Raw genomic sequence first — 12,744 nt, forward strand, 5'->3', positions numbered from 1 at the left:
TCTAGACAGACACATGAATGGGCAGGGAGCAGAAGGATACAGATCCTTGGAAAATAGGCAGCAGGTTTAGACAGAGGATCTGGATTGGCAAAGGCTTGGAGGGCTGAAGGACCTGTTCCTGTGCTGTAATTTTCTTTGTTCTTTGTATTCAATTGATTTTGTTCAATTCATTTGCCTTCTTCCATACAATTCTTTTAATTATTAATTTTAATCCTGCCAATATGAAATACAAATATATTCACACAATTATTATATTCAAAAACATTATTTGACGAAAACAAAGTCACCATGAGTTTACTTTCAGTTTGTCTTGTTAATAGTTGGATTAAATTTATAGCCTTTGCTGTATGATTTCAAATCATTTTCTGCACTCTCAGTGCCACTCTCTCAATCCTCAGCATCGATGTCTATATTTACCCATTTTCTCAATGTTTATTAATAGTCTGAATAGTTTATCAGGGTTAAAAGAAACATCTGAAGTATCACTCTCTACATTTTCATTGTCACTGCCTGCTTTCTCAGTCTTTCTCTTGTTTTGTAACATTAACTACTCAATGACCATATCAGAAATTCTTCCTTCTTGAGTCAAAGTAGAGATTTCTTGGCAATCCTGCTCTGCTGTTTTAATTTTGTGACATTTTTCAAAAAAAAAGTTTTGATTTTGTTCATATAAGAAGATATAGTGTCTCAGGTGGCACAATGGAAGGTGACAATTGTACTGTATCATTTCCGCATAATATTTAAGGTTCTTCTTCTTTGTCCACATTGTTGCACCACGATATTCGCATATCTCTGACCTACTGCTAATTTCACATCTGACTCCATTATATTGAGGATCAGAAACCTTGGGTTTCTTACTAATAGCGCTTACACACCGTTGCTTTCTGTCAGACTCTTGCCTTCTTGCTCGAGCCTGTTCATCAGACTTTTGAATGGACCTGTCAAATGTTAAGATTGATCTCTGTCTCTACACCTTCTCTGTGGCTATAACACTGTATTCTGCACTCTGTTCTACTAACCTGATGCACTTTGTATGGTAAGATCTGCCTGTATAGCATGCAAAACAACACTTGTCACAGGTATAGTGACAAAATATAGTGAAAACAATAAATCAGTCAATCAGTTATCATCTTTTGGTGGCTGTGTGCTGCTTGTAACCTTTCCTTACCAGGTCGTAACATGCAATGCAGTAAATTCAATATGAGGAGAAAACAAATTAAATATGGAAGTCTTAGATACATGATGTAAAATCATATGCACATATAAATCAGGAGCGAAAGTAGCCCATTCAGCCCGTCAAGCCTACTCCATCATTCAATAATATCATGGCGGATCTGATCTCATTTACATTCCCACCTACTGCTGATAACCGTTTATCCCTTCTTCGATCCTATGGTTAAAGTTGGATAGTGTGTGGCTCAGTATCAAACTGGATCATGTTGTATTGTCAGCAGGGACACAGGAGGGGGGTTGTGGGATCCCCAGCTAGAAAACAAAGACCACCCACCCCCAACTGTTAAATGTCAACATTAACATGCCCCTCAATCCAAAAATATCATCCCACCAAGGTTGAAATTGGCCCAGATACATCAGAAGAGCGAATGAATGCATTAGCATACAACATTTCACATTTACACATATACAGATCCATATAAAATTAATGTTCTTTTGGTACAATGGTCATTTTCAGTCAGGATTGATTCAACAAGTCTCTTCTATAGCCCCAATATGACCCCAGTCTACCTACCCCAGCGTTTAGAGTTTACTGATACAACTAATGGTTTTCTCGACCTCATCACTCTGTCCCCAGGTTTGCTCCATTGTTAACCTTTCCCAAGCTCTGCAAACATCACCACGTTCACACTGTGCAGACCTCAGCAACCCTGCTGGGATCCAGCTGTACCCGCTGCAGTCAAAAGAAATGGCCGGAGCTTCTGATGAATCCGACAGCCCGGAATGCCTCAAAACCTGTCAGGGTGGGAACGCGGAATAGTAGGCCTGGTGAAATCACCATCTTATCTATCGGCAGGTAAGCAGCTTACTGCAGTGAACACTATTTTCTGATTGCTTTGGTTTTGGAGAAAATCTGTGATTTCTCTCCAGCATGAACGTTACGTCATAGTGGAAGTACAGTTGGTGTGTTCTGTGTCAGTCATGTGGACCTGAATCTTACAGCACAGAAACAGGCCACTTGGCCACACTAGTCGTGCTAGTGGTAATGCTCTACACAACTCTGATAATCATTCAAAAGCGACTCTTGGGTCTGTTAGGTACTATTAATTAGATATATCCTATTTCTTCACCTCTTCCCATGCCAGTTGACTCCTTTTTCCTCCTGAAGTAACTGTTTCTAGTTGTGGTATGTGTTCACAGGAGTCAGGCCCTCTCCTTGTGCACCACTCAAGTACAATCAGTTTTGTGTGAATGCAGGCAATGAGCATTGACGGGTTATTTAATCACAGCCATTGTCTGCGCGCACGCGCAAACACACACACACACACACACACAAATTAGTGTGACAACCAAGATACAGCAGTGGGACTGCAACTACTGTCTATCTGAAGTTAGTTAAGTTAACATTTCATTCCAATGTCAGCAAGATACTTGAAGTTTAATCAGTACAGAATATGGAAGACATTTATATATTAAGATGTACACTTTTTTGATTCTAGTCAAATTAATCTTTCTGCTTCCCGATGTACGTATACCCGTTTGTAAAAACCATCTATTTAATCACCTTCCTCAAAAAGCATCATCACAGCTCAAAAAATAGTTCCTCAACCTCAGCGTGGAGATCCAGCGCAAGTTGTATTTCTATTGTGGAAAATGATCAGGCTAATGTTTCACAGATCAGGGAATTTCCCATTTTATGGGTTGGATTTTACATTCTCCAACAGTGATCAAATTAAATCCAGTGGGCGCACTCGTCTGTTGCTATCCCCATTGCAATTGTACTGGTGGTGGGAATGACATTTGGCAACCAGTGGGCCTATTGAGGCACTTAAGTGGACAATTAAGGCAGGCACTCAACCTGTAACCTGAGACACCCATATTAAGTGGCCAACCCAGCAGGTTTGCCCATTGGATTCTGAAGGTGTAACGTCCCTGACCCAGATTGCCCATGGCATCTTGGTCACTCACTCTTCAATAGCCTTTAAACACCTGGAAAATTCTGATCCATCGTCACCTGACCGCAGTTTCCGCTAGTGGCCATTGCTCCCACCAGTGTTACCGTTTTCTTTAAAATTTGGTCATTATTGTCCATCCCTAGGTGATGGTGAGCTGCCTTGTAGAACTGCTGCAGTCCATTTCATTTAGATTGACTGACATTGCTATTTGGAATAACTGGACTTTGACCAAGAGACACTGAAGAAACAGCAATCTATTTCCAGCTGCTGCCTGATCTGCCGAGTTTCTCCAGCATTTTCTATTTTTATTTTAGATTTCCAGCCTCCACAGTATTTTGCTTTTATTTAGATGATGAGGCTTTCAGCTTCTGACTGGAATTAGGTCATTCTGTGTTTGTTTGCAGGAAACATCCTCTATATACCACAAATAAAACTTCCTGTATAATAAATAAATTAGGACATTGCACTGGTTTAGGTCATTTGGATGTTTGATGAATAGAATCCTAGCCTAACCCTGAATTAAAGTAGTACTGGACATCAGTTCATATTTCACAAAAACACATTTTCTGAATTATCAACATTTTTTGAACAGATTTCGTGTTGCTCAAATTCCTGAGCAGAAGCAGAATTTAATCGACGAGCAAGTCCTACCTGCATCGAAGGACTCTGATTCAATCGAAATGTCTTGTAATGAGCCTGTGGATCGTAAATCTCTGCTGGGAAGTGTCTTGATAAAATGCCCGAAAGATCAGCAAGAGGTAACAATTGAAAACAAAAACAGAAGTTGCTGTAAAAGCTCAGGTCTGGCAATACATGAAGAAAAAAAAATCAGAGTTAATGTTTCAGGTCCAGTGACCCTTCCTCAGAAGGGCCTGAGGAAGAGTCACTGGACGCAAAATGTTAACATTGATTTTATTTCTTCACAGATGCTGCCAGACCTGCTGAGCTTTTCCAGCAACTTCTGTTTTTTGCTCCTGATTTAGAGCATCCACAGTTCTTTTGGTAAGAATTGAGAAACTCCATGCTATTTGAGTTCAATCTAAATACAAGTCTGGATAAAACATACAACTTTGTGTCTCTGTCTCTTTCTGTAATTTCAACTCTTGGTTTTGAACAGCTCCTCACCCAGCTGTACTTTAAACAATCTGGACTGCTGTTGCAGAGAAGCAGCAAAGGCACAGTAGGCTGAATGGTCTCCGTACATACAGTCACTATTCAATGATTGTGTGATCTGATCAGCCAGGCAAACCTTTATTATGCTTCTAGCAACCTCACTGGAGACTCAGCAGTTTGCACTGTGTAATTTGCAAATGCTTGTTTCAGTTCATATTTAACATGTAAAAGTGGAATGTACAGGGTAGGATTTATAAGAGTACATAAATTAAATGGTGAAAAAATCAAAACTATTGGATAGAAACTGAATTGCTTAGAAGTAAGAAGCAAAAGGATGACCTGGGCTTCTGTAGAGATCTATTATTGCCTGCTATATCTGAAAAGATATACATGGAAGTTATTCATAAAGAGAGATGAACACTGCTGAGACAGATCAGAAACTACACTAGCTAATCCAATGCCTCAGCTTTGTTAAACTGAAGAGGCTTAAAGCAGGTAAGGCTGGTGGTGCAGAAAAGGAAATCTTTCACATGACTAGCTTATGTCTTGGCAGTGGCTGTACTGAGATAGGGAGCCACCAGCTGGGAACCTGCTTCCTAAAGGAATTGCAAACTATAGAAGTGGTGGTGGGGGGTGGGGGGGGTGGGGGGTGGAATACACTGAGAGTTTGGGAAGATCCTATTTCTGTTGGAAAACAGCTCTAATTGGACCCTTGACTGATGTAATTTCTTGCTTCACTGGAGCAGGTTGCTAGATCCCTTCCCTTCCTGAGCCGAGGTAGCAACTCCATTCTATTTTCCCAGCTCTCCTGCTTGAAACCCCATGGTCCACCGGGTCAGGAAAATCCAGTCGGTATTCTCTGCAGTCATGTAATCATTACATTGCAAAGCAATTTGGGCATAGCAAAGCTTAAAATATTTTTGCAGACGGGCTTCAACCATGCAACCATTGGCAGCAATAATCTTGAGCTGTAAACATATCAAGAAAACTACAGAAAAATCTATTACTTATATCAGATGGGATATAAATATAATTTTCTAAATTAAGTATTCACTGCACAAGCACTGAATCTTTACATTTTTTCAATAAAGTCTGACTTTCTCATAGAAACTGCAAGAGCACTTTTCAAGGATAGTTGGGGATAGACAGCCAACAACACCAACATCCAACAAATGAATTTAAAAAATCAGTGCTGACGTCATCATTTTTGTCCTAAAGCTTGCTGGTTTCTCCATTTAATATTCAGTCCTGTTTTGCCACTTGTTTTCAAATCTACTCCAGCAAAGAGTTCTGTCATCAATTTTCAGGTTTTGCAAGCTATTACATTTTATTTGAGTGTTTTGGATAATCTCAGATAGTATGCAGTGATCACTACTTCCATTAGTTTAATGAAGCTGATGTAAAATGGGATCCTTGTAATGGGATAATAAAATGTGAGGCTGGATGAACACAGCAGGCCAAGCAGCATCTCAGGAGCACAAAAGCTGACGTTTCGGGCCTAGACCCTTCATCAGAGAGGGGGATGGGGAGAGGGAACTGGAATAAATAGGGAGAGAGGGGGAGGCGGACCGAAGATGGAGAGTAAAGAAGATAGGTGGAGAGAGTGTAGGTGGGGAGGTAGGGAGGGGATAGGTCAGTCCAGGGAAGACGGACAGGTCAAGGAGGTGGGATGAGGTTAGTAGGTAGCTGGGGGTGCGGCTTGGGGTGGGAGGAAGGGATGGGTGAGAGCAAGAACCGGTTAGGGAGGCAGAGACAGGTTGGACTGGTTTTGGGATGCAGTGGGTGGGGGGGAAGAGCTGGGCTGGTTGTGTGGTGCAGTGGGGGGAGGGGACGAACTGGGCTGGTTTAGGGATGCAGTAGGAGAAGGGGAGATTTTGAAACTGGTGAAGTCCACATTGATACCATATGGCTGCAGGGTTCCCAGGCGGAATATGAGTTGCTGTTCCTGCAACCTTCGGGTGGCATCATTGTGGCACTGCAGGAGGCCCATGATGGACATGTCCTCTAGAGAATGGGAGGGGGAGTGGAAATGGTTGGCGACTGGGAGGTGCAGTTGTTTGTTGCGGACTGAGCGGAGGTGTTCTGCAAAGCGGTCCCCAAGCCTCCGCTTGGTTTCCCCAATGTAGAGGAAGCCGCACCGGGTACAGTGGATGCAGTATACCACATTGGCAGATGTGCAGGTGAACCTCTGCTTAATGTGGAATGTCATCTTGGGGCCTGGGATGGGGGTGAGGGAGGAGGTGTGGGGACAAGTGTAGCATTTCCTGCGGTTGCAGGGGAAGGTGCCGGGTGTGGTGGGGTTGGAGGGCAGTGTGGAGCGAACAAGGGAGTCACGGAGAGAGTGGTCTCTCCGGAAAGCTGACAGGGGAGGGGATGGAAAAATGTCTTGGGTGGTGGGGTCGGATTGTAAATGTCGGAAGTGTCGGAGGATAATGCGTTGTATCCGGAGGTTGGTAGGGTGGTGTGTGAGAACGAGGGGGATCCTCTTGGGGCGGTTGTGGCGGGGGCGGGGTGTGAGGGATGTGTTGTGGGAAATACGGGAGACGCGGTCAAGGGCGTTCTCGATCACTGTGGGGGGAAAGTTGCGGTCCTTGAAGAACTTGGACATCTGGGATGTGCGGGAGTGGAATGTCTTATCGTGGGAGCAGATGCGGCGGAGGCGGAGGAATTGGGAATAGGGGATGGAATTTTTGCAGGAGGGTGGGTGGGAAGAGGTGTATTCTAGGTAGCTGTGGGAGTCGGTGGGCTTGAAATGGACATCAGTTACAAGCTGGTTGCCTGAGATGGAGACTGAGAGGTCCAGGAAGGTGAGGGATGTGCTGGAGATGGCCCAGGTGAACTGAAGGTTGGGGTGGAAGGTGTTGGTGAAGTGGGTGAACTGTTCGAGCTCCTCTGGGGAGCAAGAGGCGGCGCCGATACAGTCATCAATGTACCGGAGGAAAAGGTGGGGTTTGGGGCCTGTGTAGGTGCGGAGGAGGGACTGTTCCATGTAACCTACAAAGAGGCAGGCATAGCTGGGGCCCACGCGGGTGCCCATGGCCACCCCCTTAGTCTGTAGGAAGTGGGAGGAGTCAAAAGAGAAGTTGTTACTTGGAATATGAAAAAATGCTTAATGCCTATGACAGAATCTAAGTTGCATTATTGAACTCATTAGATATCATTTATTTAAACTTGTCTTTAGTTTTTGGCTCTGTGAAGCAAATAAAAGATTCATAGATTCATATGGTGCAGAAAAGGCTCTTTGGCCCATCAAGTCTGCACCAACATAACGATCACGAAAGGCATGCTAATCCTAATTTCCTTTGCTTGTCCCATATCCCTGAATGTTATGATGTTTGATATCATAGGAATTCAAATGATCCAAAACAAATTAGTAATCGGGAAAAAACAGTGACGGTAATGAAAGTATTGACCAACTGTGGAGTGCGCTTCTCAAATTAATAGTAAAAACAGAACTTGACATGTTTTCCACCCACAAAATAGCTCAGTTTAAATAAATGATATCTAATGAGTTCAATAATGCACCTTAGATTCTGTCATAGGCATTAAGCATTTTTTCATATTCCAAGCAATTTATCCACTCTCATAAGTTTTTCCTTTCATTTTCATTTAGCTGATGGGCTCAGATAAATGGCAAATGAGGAGCCAGATTTTCAAATCACTCTAAAGGCGAGACTGGAAGTCGTCTGGTAGAAAGAAATACCCCCCCACAGGCAGCGGGTAGCCAACTGAAATGATTGACAGACTTTTCACCCACGCCAACCACAATTTCCTACTTGGGAGATAGGTTACTCAATTTAGCCAAAATGTAGCGAGTGAAAGGAGGAACCTTCCCAACTGGGACCCAGTTCGGTCGAATAATTTAAGGTCATTTCCCCCTCACTAGTACAACCCCCATCCCAACCTTTACACCCACCAGTCTGGCTGTGTAATATATTTGAAAGTGCTGACAAGGTACTTCCATGTTGAGATTCCTTTCCTGCCCTGACCTCCTGTGGCAGCCAGCTGCCATCTTGGGACTTGTTAAAAAATTCATTCATAGGATTTTGGTGTTACTGGTTAGGCCAGCATTTATTGCCTATCCCTAATTCCCCAGAGGGCAGTTGAGAGTCAACCACATTGCTGTGGGTCTGGAGTCACATGTAGGCCAGACCAGGTAAGAATGGCAGTTCCCTTCCCTAATGGACAGTAGCAAAACTGATGGGTTTTTGTTTTCCTGACAATTGACACTGGTTCATCGTCATCACTAGACTCCTCATTCCAGACTTTTATCGAATTCAGATTCCACCATCTGCCATGGCAGGGTTTGAAACCAGGTCCAAAGAACATTACTTGGGTCTCCAGACCAGTGATCTACCAATAATACCACCAGACTGTACTGTTACCAAACTGTACTGTTGCTCTCTTGTTAGAGAGAGATCATTGGATGTGCTTTAACCTGAGGGTCATCACATGTCAGACGAGGGGAAGAGATTGAGAAGGTCAGTCCTTCATGGTAGACACAGCCAGTGTGGGAACTGAACCCAAACTTTTTGTGTTAACCTGCATCCCACAACTGCTGTATAGCCAACTGAGCTAAATGACCCTCCACAGCAATTTGTTACGGAATATCGATACAAATTTTATGCCTTTTATCATTGTCTGTTAAAAGTAAGGAAATGTTTAAGGACATTTAAGCTATCTGAAATGAGAAATCATGTTAAAGATTGCTTAATACAGCTATATTGGCATACATATTTTTAAAAACAAATTGCAAAAAATCTTATTTTTCTTCCAAAATTGGACCTCTCATTGCATTTTAAGAAATTAAAGTCAGTTAGTTGATTCAAAACGTATTCTCCCACAGTGCTATCCATTAGAAGTGTAAGCAGCAGCTGGAAATAGTTTTGAGAGTCTGGGAGCTCTCCCATGAACCTGCTGTCTTTAGAATTTCAACAGAAAGTTTAATCCCAAACTAATTGATATGTCAAGATTGACAGATGGTCAAGCATTCGAAAATAGTCAATTGGAAAGTTATCAACACTTTTTGCCTGCCATTGTATTTACATGGAATATCTAAAGTGACAGGAGAATAAGCCACACATTTGAACTGAATTATATTTTGCAGAAATAAATATGACTCAGTTCTGAATTCTATGGTGTTTCTAGTGCAGAAAGCTACCCAGGTTCAATTCAAAGGGGCAAAAAACAGCCTCCATAGCTTCAGCAGACGACCAGTTAAACCCCAACATAAAAGCAAAGTACTGCGGGTACTGGAGATTTGAAATAAAATCAGAAAGTGCTGGAGAAACTCAGCAGCAGTGACAGCATCTTTGCAGAGAAAAAGAAAGTTAATGTTCGAGTCCAAAATGACTTCTTAAAGCTTGGCAGTTTGCACTAACTTTAATGGCAATTCAAAGGGGATCTCATCCATGATAAACAACTGCGATATATATTACCATAGTTTTAAAGGGACATTGTTATCAATCTCATCTTAAAATGCCTTTCTCTTTTGAAATAGGTTGGTGACTGAGTTTATTGAAAATGGTGAGGAGATTCGCCAGTCACGAATGTGAGTTGCAGTGGGATGCACAACTCGACGATCATTTGATGAAAACAAAATCTTCTCCCGAATGTTCTATACTATATATGGCAAAATGCGAGGATGTAGGATCTATCCAATTGCAGACTGGGAACTTGCAAATAAAGCCCAGTGTAAAGATGAGCACAACTCATTTTAAAATTAAGTCTCCAAGGACAATCTCAGCTACACGCTGCCTGTTAGTTTACATCTTTTGTATGTCCTTTTTTAAACTCCTTAATCTGTTCCTTGGAGAAAACAAAAGTTAGAAACTTGAAAGCTTCACTCAAAGCTGTAGTTTATCTTTTTTTACATTGCATAGAGGATCCACTTGATGACAAAGTTGCACGTTCTCTTCTTTTTAAGAAAAAGCTTGCCTTCTGAGGCCAAACAGAGCCCTCTTGTGGAACTGAATCTACAATGTTCCCACAATGGACCCTACTTTACTACTGAGCCACACAAACTAAATAAGGTTTAAGACTTGCTATTTTTATGATCTACACATTGTAATGAGAAACAAGAGAAATTGTAGTCAATTCTTATTTTAAAAAGTGTGTTTTAATTCAACAAACACCAGACAGTTCTGAATTCTCACAGTAAAAGTTCAACTGGTGATTAAGGGAGAGCCACCATTAATTAATTTTTTAACAAATAAAATTCTATTTTTGAAACCCTCTGAAGATATTGGCATAGATCATAGGAAAAGTATTACTTAAAATCTGAACTCTTCTTAGATTCTATGTTAAATCCAGTAAATTACCATAACATGCAAAGTTTGAAGTGTTAAAGACAAAACCAGCATTATTAGGAAAAAAATCTCTAATACGGTCAAAATGGATACAGCTTTCTCAACTGCCCAATTTCTCTGTAAACTGTACAATTGTAAAAATGTTGTAATATATCAAAGCAATAATGTATCTTTTTAAAGATATAACGGAAAATGCATAGTAGCTACCTCCACAAGTAGACTGTTGCCATGTAGCCGTACCTCATATGCCATTTTGTAAAACGGAGGGTTTTTTAAAAACTGTTTTCAACTTGGAGTTTCTTATGCATTGACAGTGCACTCCTCTTCTTTGCTAACTCACAGCTAGTTGTCAAGTGTGTGACTTGTGCTGAATGTCACAACAGCTGTGTTCCCACAACCTGAAACTGGCATTTCACAAAGTGTAGATCTGCGATCTGTTTAAACACTTATGTCAAATTCATTGTGTTTTTCACTGTAAAATGCTAACTTGTGAGAAGGGGAAAGAAGGCAGAGAGTCTGTGCTAAACTGATGGACGAGTATGTGCTCACATTGCCTATGACAACAGGCATGGCACTTTGGTTGAGCCCTGAGTAGGACTGATGTGACAGGAAAATGGTGTGACATTTTGATGGGAGTCAGCACTAAGTGCTTGCTTGAATCCTAAGTGTAGTGAAGATCTATAGCTGGAGACGTTCAGTTACCTGTCTGTTGCTCAGAAGAGGTAATATGAGGTGACACCCAGCATTGGAATGATCTTGACGTGTTGTTTCATTAGTTTGCGGTTCCATGTCTGTCGTGAGGAGGTTCCAGCCAGAAACGCAGACATTGCCAACCTGACATAAGCCTTGAGCTGTGAAGAGATAATTGTGATGGCTGCACCAACAGCCCAAAACAAGAATTATGATACAAACCAACTATTAAAAATAGAATTGTACAACATTATAGTCCTGAACGACTGGAAGTGGAATTGGGTGGATCCCACAATACAAAATCAGAATTGTTTCCACTGCTTCTGGGAAGTTGTGTTGGTAGTGTAAACATTACAATTATTCCTTCTTCAAAGAAAATTCTGTTTTTATAGCAGTGGTGACTGTAGTGTGAAACTGATGAGATATTCCTTTGAAACGTGAGAACATTAAAAAGCAACCCACATTATCCAATAAAGGATGGCTGCATTTGAGTGATGTGCGGCATTTTTCCAATTGTCTTTAGAGTTATCAGTAGGTTTGATGTTTGGAGAAGCACAATCGTTTAAGAATTGTGTGTATTTTTGTTTGTAATGAATTCAGCCGATTATTCAATCAGCTAGACAACAGAAGAATTACTGAAATCTATAGTATCATTAATAGCAACCTGGGCTCCACTGACATCACTGTCTAATATGGCTTCTGCAGCTGAATGTGTGGAACAGTACCTGGGGAAAGGGTTTTGAAAGACAGTTTGGTTAGCTCTTACCCTGCAGTGACAGCTATGTTATTTTCTGTACACATTGGCATTAGTCATAGTTTGAGCAGCTACACTTGTTTCTCTGCAACTAGTGTAGGGGATTCTGTCCTGCGATAACAATGGAGTAGCTTCTACATCAGAGACACCCAGCATTTTAGAGAATTGGTCCCACAATCTCAAATACATATAAGGATGGGACTGAAAGTCATGACCTTTGGATTAGAGAGGCTGAAAGGGCCACTGCTCATAACGTATTCACAGTAACTAGCTTGGTTCTAAGTAAACCCAATAGATAGGAACAAGAGAGATAATGTTCTGATTTCTGATATTCTTCATCATTTTCTGATGAAGGGTCTAGGCCCAAAATGTCAGCTTTCTTGCTCCTCTGCTGCTGCTTGGCCTGCTGTGTTCCTCCAGCTCCACAATTTGTTATAGAACATAGAACATAGAACAGTACAGCACAGAACAGGCCCTTCAGCCCACAATGTTGTGCCGACCATTGATCCTCATGGATGCACCCTCAAATTTCTGTGACCATATGCATGTCCAGCAGTCTCTTAAATGACCCCAATGACCTTGCTTCCACAACTGCTGCTGGCAACGCATTCCATGCTCTCACAACTCTCTGCGTAAAGAACCTGCCTCTGACATCCCCTCTATACTTTCCACCAACCAGCTTAAAACTATGACCCCTCGTGCTATCTTGGATTCTCCAACATCTGCAGTTCCTATTACCTCTGATAGGAGT

General features: G+C 41.8%; 1 protein-coding gene across 1 annotated transcript in view; it reads left to right on the forward strand.

Annotated features, from left to right (window-relative positions):
• relt (RELT TNF receptor) overlaps positions 1–12,423 on the forward strand; it is a 79,270-nt gene extending 66,847 nt beyond the window's left edge. Inside the window, exons 9-11 of the mRNA XM_048533060.2 lie at positions 1,811–2,029; positions 3,721–3,886; positions 9,742–12,423. Of these exons, the coding sequence (XP_048389017.2) occupies positions 1,811–2,029; positions 3,721–3,886; positions 9,742–9,753 (397 nt within the window). The 3' untranslated portion in view covers positions 9,754–12,423. The remainder of the gene's footprint in view (positions 1–1,810; positions 2,030–3,720; positions 3,887–9,741) is intronic.
• The last annotated feature ends 321 nt before the right edge of the window (positions 12,424–12,744 follow it).

The sequence above is a fragment of the Stegostoma tigrinum genome, chromosome 6 (genome assembly GCF_030684315.1).
Source record: "Stegostoma tigrinum isolate sSteTig4 chromosome 6, sSteTig4.hap1, whole genome shotgun sequence".
Lineage (NCBI taxonomy): Eukaryota > Metazoa > Chordata > Chondrichthyes > Orectolobiformes > Stegostomatidae > Stegostoma > Stegostoma tigrinum.